Source organism: Drosophila grimshawi, unplaced genomic scaffold, assembly GCF_018153295.1.
Source record: "Drosophila grimshawi isolate 15287-2541.00 unplaced genomic scaffold, ASM1815329v1 contig_848, whole genome shotgun sequence".
NCBI classification, from domain to species: Eukaryota; Metazoa; Arthropoda; class Insecta; order Diptera; family Drosophilidae; genus Drosophila; species Drosophila grimshawi.
Genome location: NW_025063692.1, coordinates 1,936,517 through 1,953,894, shown reverse-complemented (window position 1 = coordinate 1,953,894; position 17,378 = coordinate 1,936,517). Strand labels below are relative to the sequence as shown.

Here is a 17,378-nt window from a genome sequence, read left to right as displayed (position 1 = left end):
ACCCCATAAAGTAAATATGTATTTGATCAAGCTCGATTTAGCAATTAGTTTCAATCTATTTTGTATTGTTTTCGAATTATTTTGTACTTAATATGTATAGTTAATAAAAGCATATTAGCCTGGTAGGAGGGGCCAATAAAAAATTAAAAAAAAAACCAAGTCTTTATTTATTAATATTATTGGGATACTTGCTCTGCGACCTGCGAGAGTCTTTGTTGGATAGAATGCTGCATCTTCTTCTAGTTAAGGCGACACACTATGCTCTGCTAGGATGTGCCTTGGGGATCCTTCGCCGCTTTCACAAAACCTGCATAGTTGGCTAGTATGAATACCTTGATTGGTTAAGTTACTTCTTAGTTTACAAAGCCTATTCTTCGCCATGGTTATTACTTGGCTGAATCGGTTAAGATTATAGCCACACAAAAGACATCTGGCTTGTCGGAGACCTGGTGTCTTTGCCTAGCTCCGTTGTTGGCTCTGTCTTTCTTTATTTCTAAACTAAGCCTTATTAACAACGATTTACTTTCTGCTTTACAGATGCTGTGCCCCAAAACCAGCAACAGCAACAACAACAACAAGGACCATTGCCATCACAACAACAACAACAACAGCAGCAACAACAATCGCAGCAGCAACAGGCACCGCGTTTTACAACGCATCCATCGTCATCGGGCTCGATTGTTAGCGAAGGACGCACGAAGATTTTGCAGTGTCATGCACTGGGTAAGCTGAAGCCAACTATTTATGGTGATGGAGAGGGGGTGGGGGTATACAAGTTGTGTCAAGTGCAACTCATCGAACTGGGAGTCGTCTAAGTATGCCGCTCGCCTGACAGCGCAGCTTAAGCCTCTAAAAGGGAAATGGAAAATGGCCAAATGGGAAATGGGAAATGGGAAACATAAGGGACGCATTTTGGCAACTGGCAACTGGCAACTGTCAAGTGGCAAGTGGCAACCGCCATGTAAAATTAAACCATTAACGAAAATACCACATTTTTTTGTTGTCTCTAAATTTTGTTGGTTGGGTGATGTTTTTGGGTGGTTCGCTTCGCCTTTTGCTTTTAAAGGATAATCAAGCAGAAAAACAATAACTTTTATGAGGTTTCCAGTGTACTTTGGGAAGCCCACGTGAAAGAGAGCGCCATAATCCCTTGAGCCGTTTTGTTGTCAGGCCGTGCCCAGCACACACACACACACACACACACACACACACACACACACACACACACACACACACACACACACACACACACACACACACACACACACACACACACACACACACACACACACACACACACACACACACACACACACACACACACACACACACACACTCACACCCACACACACACACACCCACACGCGTAGAGTAAGCGAAAGACAGGTGTTTTATTGGATGTTGGGTTAAGTCTTCTGTGTCTGACATTCCCAAGTATCGGTTACAATATTGTGTTGTCCCAAAAAATATTATGAGTTGCCTGCTGGCAAAGTTGGACTTTGCTTCTCATGCCACTCCTCCTCTAATCTACCAGCCCCTCTTATAACCTGCCATTGAGCTCATCCTTGCCGTCAGCTTTTACTACTTGTTGTTTGTTATTTGTCTGTGTTCATGCCAGGTGGCCTTAAGGGTACTCAAGACAAAGCTCTATCTCTGTATCTGTGTGTGTCTGTATGTGTTGTATGTGTGTGCATGTGTAGTTGTGTGTGTGTGTGTGTTGAGCATGTGCAATATTAGCTTTATGTTTTTTGGCCGCAGGATTTTCACAATTAGCCATGAAATATTGAAAAATGACTGCATATTGGTTCATTTATGAGCCAACAGGACTTGTGTGAACTGTGTGTGTGTGTGTGTGTGTGTAGCGTTGACAAAATTCAATTTCATCCTGTCAGCCATAAAAAATAAGCTAAAAGCAGTTTTACAAGTTAAGAACAACTACCCAGAACAAGTTTATTTTGATTTCACAAAGATATTTTTCGTGACTGCAATGGATACTTTTACATGCCACATATTTAGTTTAAGGATCAAGAGAATATGTGTGTCTCTGAAATATATATTTTTCTTTTATTGTCAGCCTGTGCATAGACCACAAATATTTAACAAAATATAAATTCGTGTTGCATAAACAGAAGATACTTTTGTTCGTTACGGTAATTGTATTTGCACCCTCAAGCAGACATTTCGGTTGCGATTGCACGACTGCGGCATGCAACATCAAACCGATGTGATTTAGCCAGAGATCATTCAACATGTGCCGGGGATGGTTCAACAAGCGAACTGCGTGTCTATAAGCCAAATTGATTGGCATTCGATGACTTGGCTATTTGGGCACTTTCAGCTGCCTATCTGCATAGATACTCGACACGCACACACACGGACATCACATCACGCATCACGAAGCGTTTTGTTCTTTAATTTTCGATCCGTTCCCAAAGAAAATTAGACGCTTTTAAATCATTCTCGATTGCTTAAGAAAATGTAAAGTTCTTCTCAAATCAAGCGTAAAACACTTGTAGCAAGCATTTTGTATACTAAATATAAGTGCTTTATTTATTTAAATGCTGTCAGAATGGATTATATTATTATTATTATTGGGGAAGTTGCACCGCGACCTGTTGGATCTGTTGTGCCCAGGATGATATTATATCTAGCCAAGTATCCGAATATCTAACTCGAAGTAATAAAGTTCTTCATTTAAGAAATAATTGAATATTTTTGCAACACAATAAATTGTATCCCAAAAACAGTATTTGTATAGCAAAAAAATAAAAACATTTTTCAAATAGCAATAACGTGCCGCTTTTGGGTTCTTTGTCGGAAATTCGCATTTGTTTATTAAATGTGCATATGTAAAGGCCACAAAGGGCTGGCCTTCACTTGGCCCAATCTACAAAATGGACAAATGCAAAAATGTGACAACCAAAAGACACAAAATACAAACAGCAAAAACTGAAACAGAAACAGAAACAGAAATAGAAACAAAACCGAAAGCGAAACACAAAATATGCAAATCTTTTTAGTTGCTCGTTGTTTTTGCTTGCTGATGTCGCACATGCCGCGACAAGCGCTTTTAGTGGCATCGGTGGCAGCATTCAGCCACTCAGTCACTTTAACGCTTATAACTGTCAACACACACACACATTGATGCATACGGATGCAGATGCGGATACTGCATACAGATACATTGTTATCCATTTGCTGCTGCCCCTTTCCGTTTCCCTCATTTTCTGCTTGCGTTGTTATCTTTTGTGGTTGCTTTCTTTTTTTAGTGGTCAACAAATTGTGCGTTTTGTGGCATGCAAAATAGGCTGATAAAATATGCTGCAACAATTTTGATGGCTGCTGTTTTGGTCGACTATGCGTATACTTTATTTTGTTTCGATGTATCCTGAACCCAGCTGTTGAATATATATATATATTTTTTTTTTGTTTTTGCACACCCAAATGTAAGCTGGATTGCAATTGCTGTCATTTCTTAGGGTCGGCACACTTATATTCCAAAATTTGAAGTCTCTAACAATTGCTCATACAAACGGACATAGCTATATGTACTAATCTAATCCTGATCAAGAATATATATATATAATTATTATTCTGAAGTCTAATTTGAAATTCGAGTGTAATGAAGCATCTAATCAAATGTTGAATTTATAAGCAGACAATTCTATGTCGATAATAAAATGATAACAATGAGTTTGGTTGTTTGGGTGTCTGACTAACAATGATGCTGTCATACCTAATTTGAATGCCACAAAGAATAGATCCTCGCGAGAGTTATCCTTTCAATAGATGTGGTTTGATTGTTGATATTAATAGCAATAATGATAGTTGTCAACGACTGCTTAAACTATATTTGTCATAAAGCAAACTTTAATATAAAAGCAGTTTTAATGGCATAAAAGAAACTGAAAACAAAAAAAAAGCAGAAAACCAACTGGCGATCATTTATAGCGTTGTGGCGCCATCTGGCGTTTTTTGGCAATAAACTGCGGTTAGCAGATTCTGTACGCAGGTGAGCCAAAAAAAGAAGTGGGCAACTGGAACTATTACTCACGATTATGTGCGACAAGCTGCAAGCACAAGTGTAACTAATGCCACTGCCTCTGCCGCTGCTGCTGCCGCCGCCGTGCTGCAAGTGCTGTTGCATGTACTTGCAGTTAGTAGTGTTCATACTTCCATAAGCATAAAATTTGCCAAAATGTGTACCAACTTATTATTATTATTATTATATTGTTTATTTTTATTTTTTTTTGCCCGGGCCAAGGAAATGATGCTAGAAATCGCGAATGCGAATGCGAATGCGACGCACTGGAGCCGCGGCGTGCGTCTTAAATGTGGCGCATTCACTTGCAAGTTGCAACAAAGACACTTTTATGGCAACAAAGCCGTCCTCGAGTGCCACCGTTTATTGTATACAGTTGTGTTGTGGTGTGCGTGTAGTTACTACCTACAAAACAAGCAGCAAATGGGCGTGCCCGATGGGCGTTGCATGTTCACAACTGGTGGCAGCACACAAGCAAGCAAGCAGCACACAAAAACAGAAAACACCATCTGAAAAGGCAAAACGTGCGTGGCTTCGTCTTAACTTGGCTTGGTTTGTGGTCCGGGCTTTGCTGTCGCTTTTCTATTTCTCTTCTCAAGCGACAACAAAAACACAAAAAAAAGAAAATATATATAAATAAATAAAAAAAAATGCAAAACACACCAAGAAGCATTAGTAAGCCAAAAAAAAAAAAAAATAAAAAAATGTCTGCGGCATTGTTTTTATGTGCTTCTGCCGCTCATTGTTCCCATACAAATTACTTATTTTTTCTTCTTTTTTTTTTGTTGTTTTCATCGCAGCTTACAATGTGACTTCTTTGGCTGCTTCTTCTTTTACCTCTTCTTGTTCTTCTTCTTGCTATTGTTAGTTTTGTTGTTTGCGCTAAAGTTGCGTTTTATGTTTGGTTTTTTTCCGTGTAGTGTTGTCAAGCATCAGGACATCAAGAAAAGAAACTATTCGTAAATGATATGTGGGCGTCAATGGGAAGTGGGCGTTGACAGGTAGGAGCGCAATAAGTATTTATATCTATATTTATATTTATATAGAACAAAGCAAGCAGTGAACTGAAATATATTTTGTGCCGTTGCTAAGAATTGCCATAGCAAATTGTAAAACTGACCAATTAGAAAGCACTTCAAATTTCTTGAAAAGTAGCTTTCAGAAATGGTTTCTCCAACTCTAAGTTCACCTTTTGCTATATTTTTTATTCGGCTTGTTTATTAAATTCAATTTAACAGTGCGACTATATATGAGCTGTTACTCGTATTATTCGCATTATTTTCATGAATTTGTTGAGATTTTTTGGGCTGAAATAAAGTTTATTCACGCCGTAATTTTAAATGCAAACCTTTTTTATGTTTGCATATCCTGGAGTCCGGTCTGTAAAGGTATGCCATGTTATATAGTTGTATAGTTCTTTGTACTCTTACATCTGTATTTATTTTATATATTTACATTTTTTGATTACTCATTTATAGAAAGAGAAAGAGAGCTTGATGGAGAGAAAGAGAGCGAGACTGCGAGAGAATTTGAGCTCTTGGCTTATTTTTCATGCAGCAATTTTTTTGTTATTTCGCAATGGTTTTTTAATAGTTTTTCTGCAGTAATTTAGTAACCATCCAGCGGGCGCCCAGTACTCTGACTGACACAGTTGACACACAAATTGTTGGCCATATTGTTGCTGTCTGTGCCTGTTGCTGATGCTTCTTGGCCAACACTTGTGGTTATGGGAGAGGGAGGGAGAGATGCAGGCAGATGAAGGACAAGCGACCAATCGTATAAGGGAAAGACAAACAACAACAAAATGCATGTAAGCAATGCAAATGCATAAAAAGTGACGAAAACAACAGCAACAACAGCATAAAGAGCAACTATAACATAAAAAAATATGAAAGCAAGAAGCGAAGCTGCCAAGACCCAGACTCGGAGCGAGAACGTGCTGCAAAAAGCCTTTTAGCTGCTACCTTTACCTTTTACTTTCAGCATCTGCTTATTTTCAAGTTTACTTCAATTCGAGTGCGATGGAAACAAGAAGCGATGCACACACACACACACACACTCATACTTATGTACATACATGTGTGTGTGCAAGCGCTTAGTTGATGTGCTTTTGGCGGCTTTTGCTGCTGCTGCAGTTGTTGTTGCCTCGCCCTGTGCATAGTTTAGTAAACATTTGCAACAGAGTTGCTTACACACGCACACGCACACACACAGGCAAACAAAGTGACGAGTCTCCTGCTGCGACACAGATGCTAAATAAAAATGTGCAACAGCAAAAACCATAAAAAACACACACAACAATGCATTCATGTTGAGTGACTAGCCGATACCCTGTAACCGAGCAGGGAACTTACTGCACACAGACTACACAGAGTCTGCTTATTGGGATTCAAGCCTCTATAGACAAGTTCAAACTGATAGATAAACTTGAGGAATTCAGAAAACCTTTTAAGATGCAACACAAACTTAAATTTTGATGTAAAACACACAATCATAAAATATGGATGAGAATAGGGGAATGAAAACAATAACAACAACTACAACTACTACTTACCACAATAACAACAAGAAGGATAACTGCAAATGCATTTCAGTCGAAGACGGAAGACATTAGACGGATATCAATTTGCTGTTGTCGACCGGGTGTCATCCAACGGCTCGACGATTGTAACAAAACATTTGAAGTCGAGTTAGAGTTGAGGTTATAAATCGAAACCGCAGTAAGGCAGCAGTTAAGATACTTTCGTTGTGACGTTGTCAATTTAGGCCGCAGCTGAGATACTTTCGATGTTTCGATTCCACTGGGACAGCGACAGATCCTGAGTGAGATAGATAGAGATAGATGGAGAGATAGAGCGAGACACATATGTATCAACCAATTACCGCCACTTCTGCATAGAAGGAGTAAAACGCACAGACACACACACACACACACAGACACACACACACACACACACACACACACACACACACACACAGACACACACACACACACACACTGCACACTACACAGATGCAGCAAATGCAATTGGTATCGCTGTCGTCGCCGTCGTCGTCAGTTTATTGAATTTATTTATATGCAGTCGCAGTTGCTTAGACAATGACTGATTGAACGATTGATTGATTGGCCGATTGAGCGATTGAGTCACTGAGTGCGAAAGCGAATTTCAATTACGGCAGCAGTCGAAGAAACTGTCTCTCTGCCGCCTCTAAGTACAGCAGCTGTGCAAAGTGTGTTGCATACTTTGTGGCGCCACCAATGTCAATTTATCGCCATATTGTGGCAATGTAGCCTAGCCTAACGCTGCCTTTTCAGCTTTAAAGCATTAATAACGCATATATAAATAAATATAGTTTATATAGATATAGATTGAAGATCAAACAGTATAGGAAAAATCACATTTGGAAATTAGTCGTAGTCTTAAATAATGGCAACGATTTTATATTTTATTTGGATGAGTGCTGATAAGTGCACCAAACATTTTATTCGCAATATTTTTATACACATACAGTGTACTTAAAGCAAATAAAATACTTTTAGCTCGTTAATCACACACACAAACACACACAAAAACACACACACAGTGGCCGTATGTGTGTAGCTGTAAGGGGCTTAGTCTTAAGGGATTTCTCAGTTTAGTTATTAAAAAGTCATTTGTGTGTCAGCATTGCAGACACACATTTGTCCTCATATATATATATAAATATATATATATATATATATTTCTAAATGTATACAGTTGCGCTCAAAATAATAGTTGCGCTGCTTCATATCTCACATTTAAAACTGAACACGTTTATTGAAAGTAATTGAGTAAAATAATACAATAGCTACTTGTTTGCCTGCTTAAAAGCATTGCTCTGCTGAAAATGTAATCCTCTTAAAAATCTTCAATCTGCAAGCCAACTCATGCTTGGTTTCTCATTGCGAATGATGGATTGCTCCAAAAATCTGCTGACCTTATTTTAATATTAAACACATCGATGTTGCAGCGAGTGTTGAAACTGTTGCTCAATTTTTGGTTCGAATTTATCTTGTTATGCTGCCGTATCAATATTGGACAAAAGAAAACTCCGATCGGATCGGACTATCATTATTACTGATGGGATGTCATTGGGATATTCCAACAGGACAACGAGAGTTGCACGAAATACTATGCGAAGTCTGATATATCCGCACATCATATCTAACATTTAGATATATGATTTAGACCCAGGCAAAGCTACGAAAGTTTTTCTACTATTCCATAACCATCCATTTGTAATCAATTTGAAAGACTTTAATTGTTTTTGGTTAGCTATTCCATCTTTCAATGTTTACTCATCTTTAGTTATTGATTATTTACTATATTCGAACTATATTTGTTGACATTTTCAAAAACAAACAACAGTAATAATATTTTGACCGCAGCTGTGTATAGCCCTGGGTGGGTTGGTGGCTGACGGTGGATTTGCTGCTGGTTGGTTAGCTGCTTTGCTGCTTCGCTGCTTGGCTGCTCAGCTTATTGGAGCTTTCACTTCGATTTAACGCTGACACATATCGCTGCAAGCTGGAGAATACCTCATCGCTTTAGATGCCCTTGCAAAGGGTATCATCATTTTGTCCTGCAGTTTGTAACATTTTGGGGACATTTTGAGACATCTTAGATGACATAAGCCAAATATATTTTCTTGATTTTAATTTATTTTAATAGATTTTTTTTTGTTTTTTATTTTAAGAGAGATATCTAGAAGTAAGTCTGCAAGCGCATTTTCTTTTCGGTTATTATCTGTTTGTTTTTTTTGCGTTTTGCGTGCATTTCTTTAGCTGTTTGGCTTACTTACTTTGAGTCTGCTTCTTGTTCATTGAGCCGTCTGCTGCTGCCTGTGCTCTTGACCAAAATGACGACTGTGTGTGTCTGTGTGTCTCTGTGTCTCTGTGTGTGTGTTCGAGTGTTTGAATTGCAGTTGTTGCTCTGTGAATTTGCCTTGCAATTCCCCAAATTGTAATTTTATAGCAGCATCATTGGCCAAAATGTTCAAATAGACATTTGGCCCCTTTGCTTGCTGGTCAAAACTTTTTATGCCGGCCCCAAACACTTGAAGAAATGCGTTTTTCTTCCCTTCTTTGGGTTTAGCTTCAGCATCTGCTGGTCTTCTTTTTTTTATTTTGATTTGGCTGTGGCCCTTTTACTTAGTTCAATTCGGTTTAAGTTGTCTGCTCAATTCGATTTCATCTGCTGCTGCCAACTGAATGCAATTGCTTTGCCGTTGGCCTTGCTTTTCCCCTCCCCGTCTCAACTCGACCTCTTGGTATTTTTTTCAGTGTGCGGCTTGTGTGCTTTGCCATTGCTGTGTATACTCTAACAAAGACATTGTTATACACATAAATGTATATTATAACAAATAAAGTTTGATTTTATTTATTTTGAAAACGTTTTTCCTTTTGTTATATTTGCTCCGAATTCTGAATACATTTGAGGGTCTATACAAATGAATAAATGCCTTAAATCGTTGTCAGTTTGATCTTTAAGTTAACAGCTATGAAACTTTTCCTTGGCGAATTTCCACAGTTCTTGATAAATTGTGAAACTTGTGAAATAAAAACTAAAAAACTCTTATTTTATCTAAAGTTTTTGATAGTTGATAATTAATTGATAATATTGTCGATCTGATCTGAGGTTGAGTTAGGAAATGTGTTATTTAAAGGGTATATCTAGGTCAAACATAAAGTTGCTGTTATTGTTGCTGTTGTTTGCTTCACGCTTTCAGCTCGTTTAAATGTTGGCCAAGGAATTTCGTATCGGAAGTTGAATGCCGAAACTGCAGTTGCAGTGTCTCCAACGGCTTTCAGCAATTGAAACGAGCAGTTGCCACTGGGCCCTGTTGCATTTAGTAAACTGGTTTCGCTGCAGCGAAGTGGTTTCGAGGTGGAGAGTGGATTTGGTAGAATGATGAGTATCAGAACACATTTAGTTAAAAACGTATATTTTATTCAATGCCGAGAACAGCCAAATGGCCAACGGTTGGTTGCTTGGTTACACACAATATCTGTGTTTACAAATTGCAATTGCAATTCTCATTTTGTAGCAGCCGCCGCAGCAGCCGCCGCAGCAGCAGCAGCAGCAACAGCAGCAACTTGGCACTTGGCCGCACATAAATCAACTTTAAATTAAATGCATGTCGGCAAATCGAAATCAAACAAAATTAGAATGCTCCAGCAGAGAGAGAGAGCTCATCTACGAGATACCCTGTAGTCTGCTTGTAGGTGGTAATTCGAACTGTTGATGAGTTGATGATGATTTATTTATATATGTTGTAACTAATATTGCCAAATGTTGAGTATCTCTGAGTAGCTCTTAAAGTTCGTATGGATCGTTGCGGGATACTCCTTTATATACCCCTTTATACCATTTACCATTTTGAACAGAGCAACAACGTTGCAACAATAGCCAAAATGTCGATTATCAAACTCCCAGCTGCCGATCGCATTTGTGTAAATTGTGTGCCAAATCGAGTTGCTCTGTGAGTTGTATAACCACAAACACTCTCGCTGCCTGTGCCCCTCTATTATGTGGAGTGGTCCTTGCTTACAAAATGGCCGTTGCTGCTACTGCTACTGCTACTGCTACTGCTACTGCTGAGAGTAAGGCAATGGAAATTCAAACAGATAGTTAACGCATACGCACACACAGGCACAGGCACAGGCACAAAGCACACAAATACACTGGGCGCAATATGTACGTAATATCCTGGTCGGGCGTGGCCAGCATAAGATTTAATCGCAATCAGCCCAAAAAAGGGGGGCAACGAGATATGAGCTTTAAAAACATTTTCATTATGCAGCAAAACGAGCGCGAATAGCTGCCACACGCCAGCCAGCCCCTCCAGCTGCAACTGGCTGCCGCTGTGGCAACTATCTCTTGTTGCAACACACACACACAGACAAGCATTTACTTATTTATACATGTGTTTTACTTGAACTCCATTCTCAGGTTCGCCACAGCCCACATATCGCTGGCTCAAGGATGGTGCAGCCGTCGCCGATTATTCATCGAGTCAATTTTATCGCATTCACATCACAAGACGCGAGGATGCCGGCAGCTATCAGTGCATTGCCAGGAACGATGCTGGATCCATTTTCAGCGAGAAAAGCGATGTTGTGGTTGCATGTAAGTACATCCCCAAGAGGCAAAGACGTAGGGAGCCAGGGTGGTTGAGAGCGAGATAGTCAGATGAGGGGGTGAGTTTTACAAGATATGTATCTGCGTTCACAAGGATTAAGTTGCCACCTACTGCTGGCTTATTGACGGTCTCTCATAGTTTTATCATACAGTATTATCAATACCTATCAACATCATCAGTTTCATACCAGCCATTTTAATTAGTCCAGTTCTGTCTAATGTGGCCAAAAACTTAACTGAAGCATCCATTAAAGGTTTTACATTTACGGCTAATTGGCACTCAAATTTGGAATGAGCTGCTCATTATAGAAATGCACAATTCTAATAATCCACAATTTGCATTTGCGACAAATTGCGACATGTAAAACTAACCTCAAATCTGTATAATCTTCAAAAACAAAAATGATTTAACATAATTTAATGTTCTTATTCAGCATTCTGCTCGAACTTTCAACGAACTCGGCCAATTATTAGACACTAAACACATTATTAGAAGAATTTATCTAATAATGTAATCAGATAAAAAGCAATCAAATGAAATCAAAAGGCAACCTGTAAATAATCAAATGTAATCGACTCGCTTTGCATATATTTATTATCAAAAAAGTATTTGAATGATAAAATGCCAAACATATACAACAAATATGAAATTGATATAATTCTTATGCCAACTATGTACAATAGGTGTCGCTTTGCATAATCAAATGCGCATTTAAATTAAAGGGAGAGCGAGACGGAGACACAGAGAGAGAGAGAGAGAATGAGAGAACAGCCCAACAAATCAATAGTAATTCCAAACCAATCGAATTGGCTTTCTTTGTTTTTCTTTTCTTTTCTTTGTCTGTTTCTTCGTTTCCGTTTGCAGCAAAAGCTGGCTTAAAGCTGAGGCGCCTGCACTTGGCAACAGTTCATGACTCAGTCAGTCAGTCAGTCAGTCAGTCAGTGTGTGTGAGAGTGTCTAGAGATCAATAGGCATGATTCATGCGATTGGTATTGCGGAGATAGGGCCAAAAAGAGCGGGCCATTCATTTTGGCCCACACTTTGAATTCTGGAAAAAGCAAGGGCCAGAATAACCATTGCATTCATCAGCGATATGCCACATAAATGGCAACTCACTGATTGGGCTGGCTTAATAGCAAAAGCAAAAGCAAAAGCAGCAGTAACTCTTTTGAAAAGCGATAAATGATAAGCCGGAGCAGGAGTGAATTTTCAACATTTTGCCGCACATGACACTCATTAACTGTTAATTGCAAACACCACGAAAGCCTCACCAAAATCCGAACAAGTTTATTGGCAAAGCGAAAAGTTCGAACTGTGATTTATTTATTATATTTATGAAATTCGAATATTGGTGTATTTAAAGTGAAAAGGGAAATTGCTTTTCAAAATAGATTCGCTTTTAAGAGTTGAGAATTGGGATTCGTGGCCACATGCAATACTTTAGGTATATTCCTGATTTAAGGTGTGTTCCTTATCCCAATTAGTTTGTTAGCCAAGCTATGTCAATCAACTCCTGCTCAAATAGATAAGTTTAGTTGGGCTGTCATTTAATGGCTGTTACCAAATGGCTGCCCAAAAACCAGCCTCAGCACAATATGCAAACATGAATGACAGCTAAATCGATATATATATATATATATATATATATATATATATATATATATATATATATATGGAGGTAGTGTGGCTAATCTATTTGTATCTGTATAATAGTGTTGGCAGCCAGCTGCTATTTTTTCCTGTCGTCAAACAATATTAACCATTATTATTTATGAGGAAAACGCCTGCCTATCAATTGGGTTGTGGAAAACAATTTTCATTTCGTTCCTATTTATTATGCGACTTCACAGAGTAGGCGACAATTAATGGCACAGCAAATGAATGGTTAAACGCACACTTTAATTTTACAATATTAGACAGAAATATATAGACTAAAAAGGAAAACGGAACTAAAATCAGATAAATTTATTCTTGATTTAAGGTATGAGAAGGGAAAATGTTAAACGAAAAACATATTCTCAACTGGATTAAGCAATTATAACTGAACAAAATAAATAATTGGCAGATAAATTGATGAATCGATTGTGCTGTATTTAATTGTTTCGATCGGGGGCAAGTTGCAAATCAGACGGCTGTCAGAGCTGCATCATCAGCAGTGTTAGATTGTTGCTATTAATTTAGGCTTAATGCGAACTTAATTGCAACAAAAACGACAACAGCACGAGGCAAGCAATTGTGGCAAGCGGGTCACAGCAAGTATGTCTGAGTAACACTTGAGCGTGTGTGTGTGTGTGTATGCTGCACAAACATTATATAGCTGCTTGAACCTCATAAATCGAGCTTTGGACAAGCCTGGTGACCTTCTTTTTGGGCACGCCAACCAAGTATGTGACAAGCTGCTTAATGATAATGATAATGATGATGATGATGATTACGATTACGATTACGATTACGATTACGATGATGATGTTGATGACGTCTCTCGTGCTGTTGTGTGTTGAAGGAGTGGCACGCCTTGGCCTGTGCCTCATCGTAGCCAAGTTGGAGCGTCTTGAGCACTTAATTAATTGTAGGAGTGCGCTTATGCTGAACTAATAACCTATTAGATAGAACAGAGGGGGGAGGAGGAGGCATGTGGTTAGCTCTAATTGTAGTAGTAGTAGGAGAGGTAGTCAAGTGCACTGCGAGAAATGCGCAGTACCAAGACTCTAGTACATAACTAGCGTTTTTCTTTTTGAAATTCGTTCTTGAAATAATCTCGATAAGAAAGTCAAATAACTTTTGATTTCAAAATTCCCTTTTCAAACTCAAAATTAAAATTTTTTAAGTGAAAAATTCTCTAAAAACTTTAAAAATATTTGTTGAATTTTCAATCACAACTAAATCTGTTTGAATCAAGAATGAAAGTTTTTGTTTTGAGTATTAAAAATAGATTTAGGAATTAAAAAAAAATAGTTTATTCTTCAATTCAGATTATTCAATAAATTGAAATTGTAATTTGACATCAGCATCGACACCACCAACGTATTTTTCTCGCAGTGTGCCTGCTAAGCAAGTAAACTAAAATTATGAGTAGGGCTGGGGTTGGTTGTTGGATAGGTAGGCGGATTGGAGAGGGGGATGACTGTATTGCTGTGCCTCTTGATAAGAGGTTAACCTAAAGTGGCAGCCCGCAGGCCAGGCAAGGCCAGGCCAGGTCGTCGCCGCTTGATTCAATTAGCTGTTGTGACACTTAAGCCCCGCCCAAGAGGGGGTCAGCAAAAGTTCATTGGCACACTTAAATTGTAATTAGCTTGCTGCATATATTTCAATTTTGACTAGTTCCTAATTTTGACACATTTTTATTTTTGCTCTGCTGCAGATATGGGCATCTTTGAGAACGTCACCGAGGGTCGTCTAACGGTTGTCAGCGGTCATCCGGCCGTCTTTGATATGCCAGCAATCGATTCGGTGCCGAAGCCATCTGTCATTTGGCAAACCGAAGAGGGTCCCCTTAACTACGACATCAAGTACGCCTACACACAGGCCAATCAGCTGATCATCCTCAGCGCCGATGAGAACGATCGGAAGGCGTATCGTGCTCGGGCCATGAACACCCAACTGGGCAAGGAGGAGATTAGCGCATTTGTCCATCTGAATGTCACCGGTGATCCCTATGTTGAGGTGGCTCCCAAGATCATTGTGCCGCCGCAGGATCTCAAGCTGAAGCGTGGCGAGGGCGTCGCCGAACTGCAATGCATTGCCAATGCCCGACCGCTGCACGAACTGGAGACCATCTGGCTAAAGGATGGCGTCGCCGTTGAGAATGCCGGCATCATGCACACCCTCAACGATCAATGGAACCGCACGCTGGCCCTGCTCCAGGCGAACAGCTCCCACTCCGGCGAATACAGCTGCCAGGTGCGTTTGCGCAGCGGTGGCTATCAGACGGTCACAGCCACCGCTCGCGTCCAGATCCTCGAGGCACCCATGTTCGTTTCACCCCTGCGCTCGGAGACCTTTGGCGAGTTTGGCGGCCAGGTGCAGTTGTCCTGCGACGTTGTTGGCGATCCCAAGCCACAGGTCCAATGGTTTCGCAATGCCGAACGCATCACCGAGGCGCAACTGGAAGACGAAGTGTAAGTTTGAAATTACTGTTAATAACACAGTTTTTTACTTTATTTTTATTAGTTTTTAATTATATCAGAGTCTCAAATTCTCAACAATGTTAATCAACCAGCCTTTTATCTTCTTGCATCTTATTGCGAAATCCTTTCTTGAATTTACTTCTTTATTTGAGCTTGAAAATCTGACATTAAAATTGTCAACTTTTTTTGAGTAGGAATTCTGTAACGTAAATAATAAGCAGAAATACAACTTTGGCGCTACTTTAATTTTGTTGCCAGCACAGCAATTTTGTGCAACTTCATTTGAAATTGGAGCGCAGTGTGTAATCTGCCTGAAGAGGAACAGAACAAAAAATGCCCAATGCAATTTTTAATTACAGCTCAAACTCGAACTCGAACTCGAAACTCAAAGTAATGTGAAACATTGAATGCCTTTTTTTGTTGCAGCTACGAACTGAATGCTGATAATACGCTGATAATTAAAAAACTGTCGCTGGACGATGAGGGAATGTTTCAGTGCCTGGCAACGAATGAGGCCGGCGAGAAGTCTGCCTACACCTGGCTGCGAGTGAAAAGTAAGTCAAGTGTTGCCAGTGCAGCACACATCTATCGCTATGCTGTATACATCTTTATATATTTGTATGATTAATGATGCCGCCATTAAGTGATTCATTAGGATAAGTGCCACCAACTAATCCCTCTCGAATGCATTTTGGGAGCACGCGCCTAAACCATATATTGAAACTAAAACGGTGCTCTCTCTCTCCCTCTCTCTCCAACTCTGTTTGTCATGTTGTGCTGTCTCTATAATGTAAACCCAATACACACACACTCACACACACACACACACATACATATACATATACATATACATTGATATAACATGCAGCAACAACCGAAGCGGCAGCTTCGCTGCAACAGCCGCGCGTGAAGCGTTTGGCGCAGCCGCGCATCTTGCGGGTGAGAGCATCACATAACAGCTTGGGATCGGGCCGGGGATCGGGCTCGGGATCGGGCTCGGGATCGGGCATGGGCATGAACGCTAACAAGGGCAATAGACGCAAGGAATTTCGCTTTGGTATGGGCATCCAGAATGCAGAACTCACACACAAACACTCACTCACTCACTCACACACACACACACGCCCGCACACCTATTTTGTCAAAGCACTCAACCAACAGCAACAGCATCAGCAGAGATACCGAAAGAGAAAAAATCACTTTAAGTTTGTTTTTTGTTTTTGTTGTTTGTTTTTTAGTTTTTCTTTTTCTCTGTTGTTGTTTACCACTGCACTCACAATCAAAATGCACTTGGCTCATGCATCAGCGAGTCATTCAAATTGCACTCATTGCACTCATTCTTCATGGTTGCACTCAACTCGTGCTCGCTCGTGCTCGGAATGCTCATGCATCACAGTAGTATAAACACAGCATCCCAAATCCCTACTATATCCACTCCCCAACCCCCCAACATTTTTAAATGCATAGCTGTTGCAATTTGTTTAGTGTCAATGGCCACTTTTTGTTGCCTCATTCTGTGTGCACTGGCATTAACCACAATCATCGACATCATCATCGACATCATCGTGAAAAAATTACGATTATTATCCGATTATTATTAATAAAATCTAGTTTTTTAGGCTTAACTGTTGTAACTGTTATTTTCATCATTTTACAGATATAAAATATATATATAATATCATTTTATATATGCACGAAGTTTTCTAATCACACTAAAAATTACAATAATTTTGGAAAATAACTTTTCATTTGTTGTTGGACTAAATACAAACATAATTCGCATATAAATGTTGATAAATATTTAATTGAAGATTTGCCCACACAGAGTTATAAAATAATTCAATATCACTATAGAAAAACAGCTCAAATTGATGTTATTCACATTCAATTAATAGTGTTTGTTGCAATTTTGTGACTGGTTCGCCTGAGATATTTCCACAAACAGGCGTGTTATCCCATTCTACATATTTAATGTATTCTGTTGTCTGATTAAATATTACACTATTCAATACACATTTACATTTCTCAGCTCGGAAAGTATTTGA

At 39.3% G+C, this 17,378-nt stretch overlaps 1 protein-coding gene across 1 annotated transcript in view; it reads left to right on the top strand.

Moving 5' to 3' along the window:
• Window positions 1–17,378, top strand: part of LOC6569517 (protein sidekick) — a 56,648-nt gene that overhangs the window by 21,070 nt on the left and 18,200 nt on the right. The window contains exons 2-5 of the mRNA XM_032741293.2: window positions 538–723; window positions 11,017–11,193; window positions 14,568–15,324; window positions 15,760–15,887. Coding sequence (XP_032597184.2) covers window positions 538–723; window positions 11,017–11,193; window positions 14,568–15,324; window positions 15,760–15,887 — 1,248 coding nt within the window. The remainder of the gene's footprint in view (window positions 1–537; window positions 724–11,016; window positions 11,194–14,567; window positions 15,325–15,759; window positions 15,888–17,378) is intronic.